General features: G+C 46.4%; 1 protein-coding gene across 2 annotated transcripts in view; it reads right to left on the reverse strand.

The window, feature by feature from the left end:
- Positions 1–15646, reverse strand: part of FGF12 (fibroblast growth factor 12) — a 137867-nt gene that overhangs the window by 82135 nt on the left and 40086 nt on the right. Inside the window, exon 1 of one of the 2 annotated variants that reach the window (XM_041467815.1) lies at positions 15082–15311. The exons of the other annotated variant lie outside the window; for it this stretch is intronic. Coding sequence (XP_041323749.1) covers positions 15082–15280 — 199 coding nt within the window. The 5' untranslated portion in view covers positions 15281–15311. Of the gene's footprint in view, positions 1–15081; positions 15312–15646 lie in introns of those variants that run through there. 2 annotated transcript variants of the gene reach the window in all.

Raw genomic sequence — 15646 nt, forward strand, 5'->3', positions numbered from 1 at the left:
AGGTTACTGGTGCAGAACTGCTTCTAAATCTACTTCAGAAGTTACTGTGCTGGGTGCCAGTGGTACTCATTGTGGGTTACGGCATAAACTCTGAAGCTCGTGGGGTTACTGCTCTCTGCACAATGAGCTGTCAAACAACAGATGACTCTGCAAGCTCAGATGGGAAGCAGCGATTTTCTATCCAGCAACCTGCAATAAGGTACAAGGAAGGCACCTACTGCAGAATTTCCACAGAAGACTTGCCCATTTGTTTGCTCTCTTTCTCTGCAGCTCAGTGCCTCTGTCTGGTCTGAGCACAGCAAGGCTGTGAGAGATGCCAGCAGCAGGCTCCCAGAACAGTCCCTCTGGCACCTCCTAAGGACATCGGTCTGGTGAGGGACAAAGCATCTCCAGCTCTCTGAACCACCTCGGCATGCTGCTGACTCCCTTCTGTGCCTGTGCAACAGTTTTGCTGAGGATGTGACTGCAAACATGGGAAATGTAATACATCTCAGGAGCATATTTCACCTAAATGTTCTTCAAACATTTGTTTATTGCAATTAAACATTTTAGCCTGGAATTTACACATTCCATTATTCTTATTTTCCCCCATTCAGGCTGCAGCTGTCATAATGGGAGGTTGATTTATGACTCACCTAACCAGCACTCAAATCCTTAGCACACCAAGCCCAGCATGCAAGTCAGAGCATAAACTGCTCCTAATTTACTCAGATTAACTCCGCATTTTAAGTGCCACTGCAGAAACCGCAGTTCCCCTCCCCTAAAAAGGATGGGTTCCAGAATACTCGATAAGCCAAATTTTGCAAACACAAATTTTGTAGACAGAGAAGGGCACCAAAATCCCTCCTTCAGAAGTACAGCATTAATAAAGGCTTGTAATAAATCGGCATGAGAATCAGCAAGCTCCATGCAGATTACTATGGTGACAGGCATCAGCACAGAACTCAGGGATGAAAGGCTGAGGGAGATAAATGTTGGGGCTGTTTTCCCAGCCAGGAGCTGCCAAATTCTCCAGGGTGTTTGGAGCTAAGATGAAGTAATTTGACTGTCTCAAATTAAATGCATCACTATCGACATAAGTTTAATAGCTCAACTCACTACAATGATTCACTGAATCCACCCAAACTGTGAAGCTCAGAAATAACACCACTCACAGCTGTGAAAGGAGCTACTGCCCTTGAAGACTTGGAGAGTTTCCTCTGGCCAAACACCCTGACCAACTCTGCCACGCAGTGATTGTGGCTGTAATTCTTCAGCAGATGCTGCACATGGCTGGCTGTAGCTGCACCTGCAGTGAGTCACGCACGGAGCAGGTCGGAGCACCGTGAGCCACACGCGGGGATCCTGGAGGACACTCCAACTGTGTCATGCAGGTGCGGAGGTGGGAAATCCTGCTGCAAAGTGCTGAGCATTTTCAGCTCCCTCAGGAGTCACTCAGTGCACAGAAGTGCACAGGCAGAGGCAAGACATTTATTTCCCAGTGTCACAGTATTTTCCAGTTTCTTTCACTAAACTCAGCAAAACTGTTTGGAGCTGAAGGACATGTATTCCTTGAGGAAGCCTACAAGCACATGGCCAGGATGGCCTGGGCAATGCTTCCTGTAGCATCCTGAGTAACAGGCACAGAGAGGGCAAAAGAACTGCAGAGCCAAGGGAAGTGAGCGACACAGGGGAGCATTTGTGTTTATCTGGATGTCTCCTCAGGCTGCCTGCAAATAGGTCCAGTCACGGTGGGTAACAACAGCTGCCCAAACATTAGGGAACTCTGTAGCAAAGCCAGGCATCCAACCCCACCTTGCACAGCTGTCATGAACCCCTTTAGATGCAGCCATCTGGCTTAACACACTGGTACATCACTGAGCCTGTGAGTAGGATGCAGAGATGGAAACAGACTTACTGACATGAAGATTTGCTCACAAGGTCTGTGGGTTTGGGGGCATCAAACAGTCAATCCCAGCTCCTTTCCCAGTGATGCAGAACAATGGCCATACCCAGCTTCAGTTTAACATGATTACAGGGATAGTGTCACCCTCCAATTACAAAGCATTCATTTGAAGAAGAAGATGGCTCTGGGACATCAGGGCTGCACTGTGCACTCGTGTATCTACTCATCTCAAGTGCGAATCTCCACCCAGGGCTAATAACTACAGAGAAACAACCTGTGTTTCCAGGATGCATTACATGTAATAATGGGCTGTGCTGGCAGAGATGGCCTCTCTGTTTGAAGGACATGCTTCCAAAAATGACATTTCCCTAACTCAGAGGGATGATGGGCTCAAGCTGACGACAACACCCATCAGCGCAATTGCCTCCTGTCACCGTCACTGAGTCACTAGAGCAGAATGGCACCTTGTAGGCAAAGAGAGCATCCAGAGAAGTGATTTCCTTTCCTGTGCTGGCGCCTGCCAGGAGGAATAGTAATTATCTCTCCAGCATGGAGCACAGCTGCCTGCCTGCACCCCTCCACGATGCCTGCTTTGCTCTAACCAAGATGAGTCCCTTCAGGGAAGTCTTATTTCTCACTTGTAGAGTAGGTGGAAATGGTGTGATTGCACGTCTGTGGCATTTATGCAGGCCCTCCCATATCCAGGGAATCAGCTTTACAGGGATGTTAATACAAGTCTGAGCTAAGGGGCAGAGAAATTAGTCATATAAAGCATTGAAAACTAGGGGTGCCACATGGAATCACTGCTACATCTCTGTGGATGGTCTTAGCACAGCCTATGGATGTTAGAAAATAAAGAAGTCACCCTGCAGCTCACCCACTCTCCAAGACCTGAATCCCATGTGACAGCCACCTAAGGTTGACGGCTCAAGGATAAGGAGATACGAGGTTGTGGATGAGTTTTCCCAGAAGGCAAACACCAAACTCATGTACATGACACATGAGCTACCCACTCTGCACAAACACCAAGGACAAAACAGCCATCCCAGCACTGCAGGGCCAAAGAGGAACCAAAAGATCACTGCAGGTGAAACAGTGGGACAAAAAGTGGATGAGAACTGATGGCCCACCTGCCACCAGGTATTTTGGCACAGAATTGCTGACTACTTCTGAGTAAAACTGTCTAGCTGAGTATTTTGCTGAAAAGTTCAGAGTAAGAGTAGATAAAGCTATATACAAACTCCATCTCACTAACAGAAAAAAAGAGAGTCCTGAAAAGAGTGCAAGTTTTTATCTTTTCTTTTGACATGACATTTTCTTTGGAAATGTAATGAAAAAAATGTTAACAGAGAAAGAGATTAAATCCAAAGTTTCATTTGAAGTACAATGAAATACTGCATTCAGTCTGAATCCTCTTCTCCCCAGAAACTTCTTTTATTTGACCAGAGAACTAAAAAAATCCAATTCTTTATACAGTTCACTGCCATGTTTGTCTTTGCCTCCCCCAGGATGCAGTTTATGTTGCTTTGTTGATCCAGTGTGTTTTAGCAGCAGACAAAATTTCAAAACATTTCCCTTTCAAGAACAATTTTCTACACCTGTATTGGCTCCAGCTCTGATGATAAAACCAAAGCCAGGCAGGAACAAAAGGCATACAGAAGAGATGTAGGGGTTGTTCCAGAATTTATGCAGGATAAGCTTTTTCAGGTAAAGGAATTTTAAAATATAGAAATTTAATGCAAAATAAGTTGTAGCTACAGCTCCTAAGCTGTCATTTTCCAGCACAGTCAATGCCTTGGCTACTGAAGGTTAAAGCTTGCTCATAAGTATGGATAGCAGAGCATACAAAATGTATTATTTATTTTGAGGAACACCCTGCAATTATTCCTGACATATTGTGTAATTAGCCAAAATTACAGCATATTCACCGAGAGTGAAACAGAGGATAGCATAAATATTATGTGTGAGCCCACAGCCACTGAGCACATTTCATCTGGGTGCAGATGTGTCTCAGGAACCAATGGTTCTCCCTGGCCCCCTGGGCTGTGCCAGCTCCTGAGCAAACACCCACAAAGGGGAAACATGGGGAGTAAAATCCTGACTTTCCCCATGCCAGCAATGGGAGCTCAAGAGCTGATGAGGATTTAACAAATGTGAACACCCACACTGCAGAACTTTCAGGATGACTGAGCCCAAAGCTCATACCAGAGAAAAAGGGGTATATTCCCATGTATGTTATGCCAAGGGAGGTGGAAAGGTGAGCTCAGAGGATGTCTGGAGAAGCTGTTTGCCTTGCTGCCTCGGGCTGACAGCAGGAGAAACTGAAAAGCAGCGATGCCATCTTTGCCATGCTTGCAGCACCTCCTGGCCTGCAGCTTCCCAGAGAGGTTTCCTACAGAGCTACATGTCAGACCCATCCTAAGGACTTGTTTGATGGCTCAGAAATACTGGGGAATGTTGTGGCAGTGCTCTGCCATGTGTACAGTTAGAAAGATTTTACTTTGTTCTCTTGACTCCAAAATGCAACTCAAAACTTCGTCGCTGTTTATCAGATTTCTTCTTTGTAGGTTTCCTACAGAGATGTGGTTTGGATATTAGGACATTCTACCCAGAATTTGCTCTGTGGGAGGATGCAAAAAACAAGTTTAAGAACATCCTTCTAAGGAATGCACATCTGGAATCAGCGTAGGACTGAAGCTGGACTAATCAGCAGTGAGGGTCCCTTTCAGCCCTGCTGCGGGGTGACCATGACTTGGTGGCATTAGTACATTCTGTACTCTGAGTTTTTGACAACTCCACGACAGTACCCATCTTTCCTCACCTTGAAGTGCCCCATGCAATGCACCTCATCACTAATAGTGCTCACATGAGCAGGGCAGACACCATCCCTGCTGTTCAGGCCTGCCAGAGCACTGGGATTTATGCTATTCTCAGATGCTAAATCTCTCCACTTCCCCCATCAATCCAGCAGGACTGAAATACTGCAGAAACACTGAGAAGTCCCTCACACAAACAAAACATATTATGGAAACAACCACATCAAACTTCCACTCTGCTCTGAACACCTAGAATAGTAGATTCATTAAAATAGAAAATGGACAGGACATACTACCAAAAATCACTGAGGAGAAATTAATCACTTCAGATGCTGTCAGTCTCGGGGAAGGTGCCTGGTCCTACCAACACCAGCTCACAGAAGTGCCCTGGATAATCACTGGATAACAACTCAGGGAAAAAATTAGGTTCCAGTGTCGTTCTGCAAGCTTTAAATAGTCCCAAGTGATAACATCCTCGTTTGCTACAGTATTCCTCAAGCAATCTCACAGCATTTTCCAATGGGATGAGCACGTGAAACTCCTTTATTTAACAGGTAATGAGCCTGTGATGTGGAAGAAATTAAAGCTTGAATCACTTGGGTTGTATTACAAGAATATTTTTTGCTCACTGCATTAGTGCAGCTTAAGCATTTCTGTAGCAGTCTGGAAGCATTTTTGACTCAAGACGATGCTGTTACTAAATTTCAACAAATCTTATACAACACCCAAATGCATAATGAAAATGTGCTGCTTGTGCCATTGTGAAACATTATACTTCAAAGAGCGAGATCATGCTAAAAATGGCCAAAATTCCACCATATAACTCGAAGTTCTTTCCTTTTACTTTGTGAAAAGATCTCTTTTTTAATCTGCATAATGATTTTAATTTTCCATTGGAGCCAAAGGTTTCCTTCAAACTAATGAAAACGCTCCAGGTGTGAGAAAGCGATCATCCACGTTGTTCCATCTAAAGCTCTGTTTTAAATAACGATGATGTTTTATTACTCAACACAAACACCTCATTTCTGGTATCAAGCAGCCCTCAAGACTCCAGTGAGACAGGCAGGTTCACCTGCCACCCAACTGCCATCTCAGAAGAGAGCTGAAATCAGTGAGCTCCCTCTCCAGGGATGTGTGTGCTGAGGATGACACAGTGCAGATGGAGTGAAAACAGAAAATGTGCCTCTCCAACAGGTTTCTGAACAAAGCTCCTGCTCCCCCAGCTGCCCAGGAGAGCTCAGAAAGCTCTAAAACTCCACGTGGTGCTTGCTAATCATTCAAGAGCTGCTAAGGGGCTGTAGCTCTAAAATCTTAGAATTTATTTAATGGAAAGTAGAGTAGAAGAAGGAGCAGGAAGAAAAAGAGAAGAAGAAATGTTTATGGAAGCAAAGAGGGCACAGAACAAAATGAAATGAAAGCCAAAAGAAACGTATAGAAATGTTTCAGTACGGATGCTGTGTGCCTGCCAGCAGGCAGAGCCCATACTGACGAGCACCACACCTGACTGTGAAGGCCAGCAGAGAATTACTGGTTACACCACACGCTCTGCCAGCCCTTTTAGCCCCGGTAACAGAAAATCCCCATGAGAGCATGATGCTGATCATCACAGAATGACCGCAGGGACGGCTGCAGATCGATACCAGAGGCAGCCAGCGACTCACCCTGGCTCCAGTTACAGGAGCTGTGCCAGAAAATCACCAGCTACGGGGCAGGTGGATGGTCCAAGCACCTCACCTGCCAGCACCTGATCCCAGAATCTCCTACAGCCCAGTGGCTCCCAAGACCCCAGGGAACCCTTCAGCACCCCAACCCTAAGCTGGGCGCTGGAAGCCAAAACCAGCTGTCTCTTTGCTCATTTCTACTGCTTCTCAACATTCTGGAAAATGTGGACTGGCTTTTTGCAGCCCGGCTTCATTTGCAGCAGACCCATCCACTTGACCTTTTGCAAACAGTTTTGCTTTGGGGGATGAATGAAATGCATTTATTTGGCAGCTGAGGCAACATGGGTGGCAACTGCTAAGCAAAGAAACTATCTGTGCAGCCAGCAAGGGAGGAGACAGCCAACTATGCTATTGTAGATAAATATCAATTAAGTGAGCATGTTCTATTAACCCCAAGACCTCTCTTTTCTTCCTTCATTCCAATCCAAAATGCTTAAGTATCTCAAGAAAGGAACATTTGAGGGGGATTTTATCTTTATCATAACTGCAATCAGGTTTCAGCTGGAGAAGAGGCACAAGTAACAGAATTACATTGCCTCTCTGTGGTTATTTTGCCAGTTCACAGCATGTAGCTGTCCAGTGGATGTAACACATGCCCTTAACAGAGCAGGCTGCTGCAGGGAAGGTGAGACAGGAGTGCACAGAGCACTCCACAGATGCTGCTGTGGGATGTAAGAGAAGCTCTGTGCCCTCCACCACTGTAGAGGCTGTACCTAGCCCTAGATCTTCACCCTCACATACAGCCCACACAATGAGAGGCAACCGGCCATTTTCTGACATCTATCACTGAAGTTGCACACTCCAAACAAGAACTATTGTGCTCAAAATGTCCCAGGAAGAATGACAGGGAACACAGGCAGGTGACAGCATATCACTTCTGTCCTTTTACCACAGCTGCCCACCTTCTGGCCAGTGAAGTGCCAGAGGTCCACAGCTGAGGGTTCCTCTCCAGGAACACAGCAGGGCCAGCCAAGCACCATTGGAAATCAAGTTTGTTTTTGTGCTTGATAACACTGAAGGAGGAGGGGGCACTGATGCAAGTCAAACTGGATTGCACAGAATTCCACCTCCCACACAAAACTTCAGGTACAACAGGTGCACATGCTGCCAAGACAAGAGAGGAGCTGCTACTGCTACCTCCCCCCTTGCTATTGAGCACAAGAGCTCAACAGTCTTCCAAACTTAGAGCTCTGCCTAGAGCTGCAGAACCCCAAGCAGCATCTCCTCAGTGGGTACCCCAGCACACAGGAACAGTCACCTCCTCATGACAAACCCAAAGGCACAGAGCAGATGCAGCAACACAGCTGCACAGACCCCTTCCGTGATGCTGCTGCTTCCAGCATTAACCTTCATCTCCCAGTGCAGCCCACTCCGCAGGGAAAGGGAAGGGAGCAGAAATGCCTGGAGGTGCTGCATGGAGCCTCATCACACCAGCAACCAGCCACAGCTCCTCCCAGAAGACTGGAAAGGCTCAGGACTCAGGTCACCACCGTGCCTCCAGGTTCGTGGCCTTGTCTCTTTGTCACCTTTAGCCAGGGCATTCTGGAATGAACACAGGACAGAAGAGGTGTTTGACAGTGCCAGCTTGCATCCAGGTGCATTTTCTCAGCAGCCACATAAGCTCCATCAGAGTGTCAGAAAGCCTCATTTCAGTGCTAGGAACGAGCACAGTTACTTGTCTGAGCTGCAGCATGGGGGCTGGAAAAGCCAAAGTGAGTGGTCTGCCTGAACAGTGAATCCCACGGTCGTGTTCCACAGCTCTCAAGAAAGATGCCTTCTGCTTTACCGTTTTAGAAATGTGTTGTAGCTGCTATTTTCAGAGGTACTGTTAAGAAGCTGTATACCCCTACAGCCCTGTGACCATGCTGCACAAACTCAGTCTCCGCATCGACTCCCTCAAAGCACAAAACCCCTGTTCCTGCAAGCTGGATGAGAGGCAATCATGAGTGTGTCCATGGTTCTCCTACAGCTTCTAACAGAGATGTGAAGTAAAACCAGCCTCTAGAAAAGCCAAGTTATTCTAGGATTCTGCTACATGTCAGAAGAGGGCAAAGATAAAATAGATGTAGTAGCTTACTCCATGTTCAGAAAGGATAATACATTAACATGAAGAATCTTGTGTTAGCTGGGGAATAGAAATGAACCACGTATTAAACAGAGAACAGAGTACAAAGAGATTGCTCCCCAACAGACTGCAGCAAGTACAGCCCAGGCACGGGTAGATGACTTACAGTACAGGTCACTTCTCAAGACATTTCCAAGATCAAGACACAACAATAATGCAGTCACGGCAATGACACTATGACAGAACATACAGAAACGCATCTGTACTCAATGATTAGTCTTTATTTAAAAGTTAGTTCTTTGGAGCTGCTTTCTCTGACCTGTTTTTGTCTATGTTCTTGGTCACCTTCTGCCAAGCCATGGAGCTTGCAAATATGAAAGGGATGTCAATCTCTTACCTGTTTTTTGCTTGACAAAATTATGCCTTTGATTTTAATAACAAATCACGGCTTGGTTTCAACTGTGCAGGAGCAGAAAAATCTCAGAAGTAATGAGACTGTTCAGAAGGATAGATCAAATGAGAAAAATGGGGATGAAACAAACACCTACCTGGCCACTGTGGTTCATGGAATTCCTTTTTGGGGAGGGGAAGGAAGGAAAGCAGACAAGCCCAACTGCATTTGCACTTTCTCCCCACCACAGTGAGACTCATGATTATGTTTGCCTCTCAAACAGCCTCACCAGCTCCCATGGCAGTTCTGCTCTCCTCACTGCCCAAGTTAAGCTGATGACTGTTTTGGTTAATAGGTAATTTATCTGTTAAAATATGAAGTATCTGGTTTACTGGAACTATTCTAAATTTGTTTTGAATTCAGCAAAGAAAGTAAGGAAGAAAGAAAACCTTGTCTCCATTCTGGTATTTTTTTGGAACTCAAGCTTTAAAAATACACATATCAGAACCTTCTAAATGAAATTGCACCATTACCCCTCCTCCCCCCCCAAAAAAAAAAAACAACAGTTGTATCAGTCAACAATAAATTGATTTATATGGATCTTTTATGGTGAAGGGAAATAATCACTCACAAACCACTTTTTGCCCTGACTCTCCTATTTGGCTGATGACGGAGGGATCAATCATTTGTATTGATCTAATGGTGAGCCTCTGCTGGCTAACAATTTCCACTGCTCTTGCAAGCACAGCTACCCCTGAGGCCAGGGGGACAGAAGATATCCATCCCTCTCAGAGCTTGGATAACTTCCATGTATTTTCTTGGCATCAACCACACTCAGTCCAGAACTAGTACAAAGCAGCTTACTGACTGACATGCTCGCCCATAAGTTTGGGAAGCAAGCTGGAAGCTGAGTTTTCCATGCTCTGGAGAAAGCCAGGAACCTGCAGCTCTTCCCCAGATTTTAGGCACTGAGAGCTGGGAGTTGCTATCTGACCCCCAGTAACGGAGCACAGCCACGCACTGTGACATCCACCACATCTGCAAGTCACGAATATGTGCGATACCACCCCCAGGGATCAACTGGGTAAAATGAAACCCATCAGCCGAGCTGTCATGAGCAGGAGGGAGCCTCTTCCTCCCTCCTGGTTATGCTGGCATTCATTAGCATGGGTGGTGCAGAAGGAGCTTACAGCACTGCCCCACCAAGGAGGACGCATGCCCTCAGGATTGTGCCCTTCCCCTTGGTGTTATCCAGGCTCATGTCTGGCTGGAGATTTGGCATCCATGCCGTTATCTCAGCTAGCACTTCTAGGAGCTCTTGCTGTCCACGTGATGTCACGTTTCCAGCCATTTCCATTCCCATCAGCCACTTCTTAGATAGAGAACACAGCATCAAATTCTGCAGAGGAGCAGGCAGAAGAATGTGATGGACCCCCCCTTGGTTGGGCACACACCCAGACATGCATGGACACACTTACAGAGAAGAGCTGGGATGCAGATGGAATTCCCTCCTTCCCATAGCTGCTCCATCTATGCCCTGGGTAATGCAGCCAGCATTTGGACAGTAGCAACAAAGTGGACAAATTCCACAGGTTGGGCAGGTATTACAGCTGTTCTGATATGCAGCACTCCACAAAAGCAGGCAAGGACTATGAGCTAAAAAGGTGGTTTTTACCCTGAGCTTCAATCATCATTTTCACCCTGCATGAAATCAGAAAGGAGTTCAGGATTTAAGTCGGGGAATTTAACAGCTTGCAGATGACAGACTTCTCAAATGCTTTAAATGAATCTCTGAATGAACAGTCCTTCTATGTCCTTCAACTAAAGTTGCCCTTATATTTTACTTATACTGCTGCAAAAATATCTACATCCATATATTTTAAGTTCCAAATCTCTATTTATTATTCAAAATGAGAAATACAGCAAATGGAAAACATGGTTTAAGTTACTGCTTTTTTCCTATGTGCAAGCCATTTCCTTCACTTTGAAAGAAGTCTTTATATATCCTTAAGGAAAGCCATCTTTCCCTGGAAGAGCACAAAATATGTACCAGACAGGGGAAAAAAAAGAATTAAAAAAACACATTTTTTTTTCCCTGGGGTGAAAAACCTGTTTGAGAATGGGCTCTGCATTCTGAGCTGGTAACTCACCTACAAAAGCAACGTCTGAAGGGATTGAGACAATACTACACAGTGCCTGGCATCACCTGACCCAAAGCTGCCTCAATTTCCCCAAGTAATAACACCCTTTCAGTGGGCTTCACTTGGATAAAATTTCTAGCAATCCCCACAGATATTGTGATGCTCTAGCCTGATGGTCTAGCCTGTTCTCCTTCGTGCAAGGGTGCCAAACTGCTCAGCTTTGCTGTTCAGTGGCCATGGCATGATGGAAAGCCACTTCTACCCCAGTTCTCTGGGGTGTGCTCTGTCCGAGAGGATGGCTGGTGAAGCAACAGTGACAGCTTTCACAAACAAGCTGGACCCTCCAGCCCAGGCTTTACAGATTGCTATAAAACAGCTGAAGAAGGGACACACTTGGATGGTTTAATTCAGACACAAAGGGGATGAAAGTACTTGGTTCAATGCTTTGTTGGCAGGGAAGTCGTATGGAGAGAGCTGCTTGTCTCATCTCCTGCATTCAACTCTTGGATCCATCAGTCCCTGAGGAAGAATCCACCTCTTGAACCTGCACTGACAAGCCATGCCATACAATAATTTCTTTTGAATCCTCTACCAAGTCACTATGGTTCAGAGCAAAATATATAATTTATAGATGCACAATTGCAGCAAATAACCTGTATTAACTCACAATAATGGGATTAAGTCCATGTATCCAAATGTTCAGTTTAGTCCATAGCACTCAGCGTCCTTATTTGGCCTATCTTAAACTAGTAACTCATCTTGGAGCAAAACACATCCAAGAGCTCTAAAAGAACACAGTGTGCATGTGAGACAGCTGCCTTTGCCCATTGAAAAGACAGACAAAATTAGTTCTCATTTTACAACACAGTCCCTATTGCAACCAACAAATGAGATGTTTCTGCAGTCTGTTTTCCCCAGAAGCAGATAGCTTTGATTATACAAGACATGCCTGCATGGATCTGGTTCCCCATAGCCTGCCAAAACCTTTGACTACTCATGCCCAGTATGCGAGACTCAGCTGCTCCGGGGTGCAAATTCTCCCTTCCCATGCGAGAGCAGGAGTATGTCACTCTCCTTCACACAGGCTGCAAAGAGGAGCACAAGGTGCCAACCAGTACCAAGTAACTCCGCTCACCCACGTCTTTACTGAATATTTTAGTTATAGCACTGTTTGAGTCACATATTAAAACATGTATTAAACAGCTTACTTAATCAATGTATGCTCACACAGTTACTTTACAGAAGCAAGGAGCAAAGGGAACATGAACCTCCACCAGAGTTGTATCTGTGTAATGTGCAAGCTACAGCTCCACCACTGCTGCATCCTGAGCTCAGAGGCAGCAGGGCCCAAAGTGTGGAGTGCTGGTCCCAGCACTGGGAATTAGGTCTCTGTGTCAGGTGACTGCTCCATAGCTGGAGTTGGTCTCGCCTTCTGTAAAATGGGAAGAATCCTCTCCATTTGGTAGAGCTTGCTGAGTGCTATAGATGAAAACCACTCTGTAAATTTGAAGTATTTTGACAGTTACTCCCCAAAGTCATAGGAAAAGGTCATGTTTAAAAAGGTAAGGAGAGATCCCCTGGCACTGTATCATCTCCAAATACAACTGTACCTCTTGAACAGGGGTGTTTCTCTCATTCCCTTCTCTCATTCCCTTCTATCATTTGCAAGTAGACTTGCAAACTACTGAACCAGCATATCATTAAGCACACATAATCACTGGGGTTGTGGGTCACTGCACAATGTATGCACATTTCTTTAAACCACTTTCAATTCATTTGCATGTCATTTTCTGTGCAGAAACTGGATCCTGAAATGAGCAAGTTATCTGGACACAATACACCCCCATGAATAAACAATGTGAGCAGCAGAACCTCTGTAGCACGCTGCCTTCTGAGCACCCGAGACCAGGAATACAATGTATCAGTGAAATAAATACCTAGATAAAAGATGGATGCAGGGAACTAAAGCAGAGCCAGTCCATAGCCTAGGAAAGGACGCTTAGGATTTTTTTCATAGCAACGTAATTCCTCTAGTTCTTTGATTTAATAAAATGAATACAGTACTGGTTACAAGTGATTGACTGACAGCTCTGAAGATTGAGCAGCTCTATTTTACAACACTGAGTAGCACTGATCCTCCTTCTAAGTCAATAAAAAGATTCCCTAAAATCACTTGTCTGTAAGTTATCAAAAACAGTACAAAAGTCCATGAAAGTTGACGGAATTCTTAAAATTCACTGATTATTCACAGGCATTTACTGAGTCCAAGGAAGCAGAATTGGACCTGTGTAGCTGGGAGCACTGGGGTATGACCAATAGAAAGCCTTCCCAACCACATCCTGCTGGAAGTCACTAAAGCTTTCACGAGACAAAGCATCTTGAAATCTAGCTAACAGATCTACACTTCCCAGCCCTTTTAATCCTTAGGAGATTGCATTTAATGGCAGATTAAGATGGAGAGGAAAGAGGAATATAAAAATTACATCAGTAAGACTCCTAGTTCCCATTCTTGATCCTGCAAAGAGTGATTCCTGAGACAAAATGCCAACATTTTTTGAGCAAGAGCTGTGTTCTGCTCTTGGCTCAGAGATTAACGAATACAGAGGACAGTCCAGCAAGCCACCACTCATCAGAACTTGAGTAGGAAAAAAATGATAGGCAACTTTTCCCCTTTGAATATTTCAAGTCACACTATATTTTAAGTATTTTACAGTCTCTTGTGATACCTGCTTTCAAGCAGGCCATTAAAGAAACAGGTTTGCATAGCACTGAGTCCCATGCATTGAGTCTTCAAACATTCTTGTAACTAAGTATGGTCCACTCCCCACAGCCTGTGAATCTGGAGTGCTGACAGCAATCCAGAGTAAATATTCTTTCCCATTTGTTTGACAACAGTGCTGACAGAAGTGGCCTTTTATGGTGAGAGGCTTTGTCCCATTCCCTTCCCTTGCTCAGATGAGTCCCGCTCATGTACATCAGTCTATAGACAAGAAGAACAGCCTTAGCCCCTGACACTTGGTGGAGACCTCAGCTGTGGAGAAGGGGCTTCATGAAGAGACTGATCAACAAACATAATACTATTGTTTATGGAAAACATGGGAGGCTTACACAGGTTGATGGTACATCCTGAATGGCTAAGTGAATAAGTATCCCCCTTTTTTAACCATTATTCTGAAGAACATCTGAGAAAATGATATCTTCACCGCAGCTTCTCAAACCAATCTCTGTTTTCTTACCTTTATGGTGACTTATAGCAGTAAAAAAAAAAATAAAGCAAGACATAAATCATAATTCCACTCAGAAATTATGGAGGGCCTGTTCTTGCCAGGTGCTGAGTTCTCACGCCTACCAAGGACAGCTGAGAGCCCAAAGCAATGCTCAGAACTGAAACTGGGGGTGGTGGGACTTCATCGTGGGAATGTGAGCACTAGGGTGTACACTAGGGTGAAGTTCTTCATAAGGAACCAAGACTGAGCACACACAAGGATAAAAGTATAAGAAGAAAGAAGACAAAAAAGGACTACCCTAAAGAGCAATTCTAGGTCCTCACAAACTCAGTATCAGGTGTAACCGTCATGCAGCTGCCATCAAGAAAGCTTTCTAATGAAATTCCCTGTACAACTCTGCTCTTGAAGTAGCACTTGATGGATTTAGTAATCAAATGGCCACGATTTTAACTGATCCTCAGTTTATCGATTTCCTTGTCTCCATGCAGAAAATGAGAGACTATTTAAAAAACTTATCTACGAGGAAGTGGAAAAATACAATTCTGGGTGAACCTTCAACAGATGAAACCGCTGGGCCAGTCGTGCCAAGAGGACCCTCTGTGCTCATCCTTCCCACAGTCGTGAAGGGATGCTGGCAGCAGGTCACTGCCCTCCCATCCCATCAGACCAGGGGAGGAGATCTGCCAGGACCCAGGCCAAAGTTCAGCTCGGAGCAAGCCTCGTCCCCAGCCGGTAGCCGGCGATGCCGGGAGCGCCCCGGGGCAGCCATCCCGGCAGATCCAGGGCTGCCCTCCCCGCGAAGCGGGTTCCCACGGCCCCGGCCCGCCGTACTCACCCGGTCTCCTCCTCACCGGCCTTTTCCTGCCGCTGCAGAAGCGCACTTTGCTGAAGACCCCCAGGACATGCCTCTCGCACAGGGAGCGCCCGTCCTTGCTGGGGCTGGAGCGGCGCTTGGAGGCGGACACCCGGTCGCTGTTGGACTCCCTCGCTTGCCGCTTCTGCCGGATCAGCGAGCTGGCGATAGCCGCTGCCATCGCCGCTCATGGGCCCCCCGCGCCGCTCCGCTCCGGGATGCGCCGCCCGGGCGCGCTGGGGCCGAGCCGCCGCCGCGCCCCGCGGGGACCGGGGACGGGAACGACCCGCTGAACGCGCTGCAGCCCCGAGTCCCGGCGCCGGGGAGGGCTCAGCCGGCCAGGCGGAGCAGGGCGCCCGGGCTAACAACCATGGCTGGACGCCGGACCCCGCCGCCCATGGGTCTGTCCCCGGGGAGCGCAAATCCCGGCGCGGGCGGCCGTCGGCGAGACCCCCGGCCGGGCTGGCAGCGCCGCGTAGATCCGGGAGCGGCCGCCCCGCTGGCGAAGGTCCGCTGTGTCCAAAGGATAGGGGGACGCGGAGGATCC

This window comes from Pyrgilauda ruficollis, unplaced genomic scaffold (assembly GCF_017590135.1).
Source record: "Pyrgilauda ruficollis isolate IOZ18807 unplaced genomic scaffold, ASM1759013v1 scaffold21, whole genome shotgun sequence".
NCBI lineage: Eukaryota > Metazoa > Chordata > Aves > Passeriformes > Passeridae > Pyrgilauda > Pyrgilauda ruficollis.